The 2,500-nt window shown below is 36.8% G+C and overlaps 1 protein-coding gene across 17 annotated transcripts in view; it reads left to right on the forward strand.

Annotated features, from left to right (window-relative positions):
- The window catches only part of dgkzb (diacylglycerol kinase, zeta b), an 84,500-nt gene that overhangs the window by 50,483 nt on the left and 31,517 nt on the right, over positions 1–2,500 (forward strand). For all 17 annotated transcript variants that reach the window (XM_087311693.1, XM_087311696.1, XM_087311694.1 and 14 more), the window contains 3 exons: positions 578–660; positions 736–796; positions 1,491–1,604. In XM_087311693.1, the coding sequence (XP_087167819.1) occupies positions 578–660; positions 736–796; positions 1,491–1,604 (258 nt within the window). The remainder of the gene's footprint in view (positions 1–577; positions 661–735; positions 797–1,490; positions 1,605–2,500) is intronic.

Consider the following 2,500-nt stretch of genomic DNA (forward strand, 5'->3'; position numbering starts at 1 on the left):
AGGGCTCTCTCCCGGGACAGCATGCCAAACTTGCTTATAATCAATCATCAGCTAAGTGTGAACTCTTGAAATTGTCCGTAGTGTATGAGTGTGTGTGTGTGAATGTGTGTGTGGATGTTTCTCAGAGATAGGTTGCGGCTGGAAGGGCATCCGCTGCGTAAAAACTTGCTAGATAAGTTGGCGGTTCATTCCGCTGTGGCGACCCAGGATTAATAAAGGGTCTAAGCCGACAAGAAAAATGAATGAATGAATTATTAGCTCCCTTAGGCAATATTTTTTTTCGATAGTCCATCATTATACAATGACTTGCCTAATTACCTCAAATTAACCTAGTTAAGCCTTTAAATGTGACTTTAAGCTGAATAAAAATATATAGTAAAATATTATTTGCTGTCATCATGGCAAAGATAAAAGGAAACAGTTATTAGAGATGAGTTATTAAAACTATTCTGTTTAGAAATGTGTTGAAAAAAATCTTCATTTCATTAAACGGAAAAATATACAGCAGGGCTAATAATTCTGACTGTATACTGAAATATTTTTCAGCCTCATAAAAGCACCTCCTATTCCCTTCTAGGGAACGAAAATCATCCGCACTTTCATGTGGTACCTGAACCCCCGGCAAGTGTTCGACCTGACTCAGGGAGGTCCGAGAGAGGGGTGAGAGAGAAAGCAGATAGATCTTACTTTTATTCATCAACATGCTTCTCTTACGGTTTCTCTTCCTCTTTTAAGGTTAGAAATGTACAGCAAAGTGCCCAACCTGCGCATCCTTGTTTGTGGTGGCGATGGAACGGTTAGTCAGACATCTGCGCTGTTATAAAAGCAGATTTTTTACATTTCTGCAAAATGTTGACTCTATGATGTAAAATATTGTAGTCTGTTCATTAAAATTTTCTGTATTTTGTGTTTCCTGGTTATTTACGGTTGTGAATTGCATTATGAGATGTTAATCTCAGCTCTATTGGCTATTTTTGATGTTGACAGTTTACCAAAGGGACTTTTACTGACATTTTAATAGTTTGAAATAATATAATGTATAAGAAATAATATATAGAGAAACAAGTCTTTAAAATAACAGAAAATGTACAGGCAGTTTATTACAAGGTCCTTGTACTGTAAAATACAACACCAACCTTGACAATATATCACTTTAAACCAGGGGTCACCAACTCTGTTCCTGGAGAGCTACCTTCCTGCGCATTTCAGTTGCAACCCTGACCAAACACACCTGTTTGTAATTATCAAGTGCAGCTTTAGGTACTATTAATTGGTTCAGGTGTGTTTGATCAGGGTCGGGACTGAATTCTGCAAGAAGGTAGCTCTCCAGGAACAGGGTTGGTGACCCCTGCTTTAAACTATTACAAATGTTATTAAAAGTCCTTTTTTTTTAAACTTTTTGATGTTAAAAAGGAAAACTGCTAATATATTGATATTTTTACATACTATAATATGTGATATGTGTTCGCTTTATGCTGGTTTTATGACAGGTTGGCTGGATTCTGTCAGTGCTGGATGAGCTTCAGTTGAACCCTCAACCTGCTGTGGCCGTTCTTCCCCTTGGGACAGGAAATGACCTGGCCAGGACCCTCAACTGGGGCGGGGTATGAGAACACTAATGCTCTAGGTTGCAAAGTTCTCATTAATGTATTTAGAGGAGTTTGCACTTTTTCTTTTTTTTAAGTAGCCTATTGAAAAAGCTTTACACAATGTAAAAAATATTTGTTAATTAATAGGTTCTGTATTTTGTGATTCACTAGTGCAGTGGTTCTCAAACTGTGGTACGTGTACCACTATGCTTCCTTCTAGTGGTACACGGATGAATCAAATATGTCATATGTACATGCTACATATATTTAAATAAATTATCAAAAATTATTTATATATGAATATGATGACATAAAGCCTATATTTATGAGGTCCAGGCAACATTTCCAGGTGCTGATAAACCAGGAGTTTTTTTTATTTTTTTTCGTTTTTTTACTTTTAAAGAACAGTAACCTACCATTTTTAACTTTTAAAAGCACATTTTAATTTAACCGTTCTTAATAATAGGAATATGCCTTGTTTTTTAACTGTACAGAGTTTTTGCTGCTTTACTGGACCTAATACGCTACTGTTTTTCAATACTGGTCATTATGATGGTACTTGCAAAGACAACTTTTTTCTGAGGTGGTACTTGATGAAAAATGTCTGAGAACCACTGCACTAGTGTTTTCTTTTTATTAATGGTTGTGAATTGCATTATGGGAGTTTTATCTCTGCTCTGTCCACTTTTGATGTTGATAATTCAACTCTGCAGTTTAACAAAATGACTCTTAGTACACATTTTAGCAGTTTGAGACAAGGGGCCCAATCATGGATGTCTCTAGCATCCCCTGTCATGGATGTCAAACTCTCAATTTCTGGAGAGCCGCAGCCCTGCACAGTCTGGTTTCAACCCTGCTCAAACACACTTACCTGTAGGTTTCAAACAAGCCTGAAGGACTCAATTAGTTTG

This window comes from Danio rerio, chromosome 25, assembly GCF_052040795.2.
Source record: "Danio rerio strain M-AB ecotype USA chromosome 25, GRCz13ab, whole genome shotgun sequence".
In the NCBI taxonomy this organism is placed as follows: domain Eukaryota; kingdom Metazoa; phylum Chordata; class Actinopteri; order Cypriniformes; family Danionidae; genus Danio; species Danio rerio.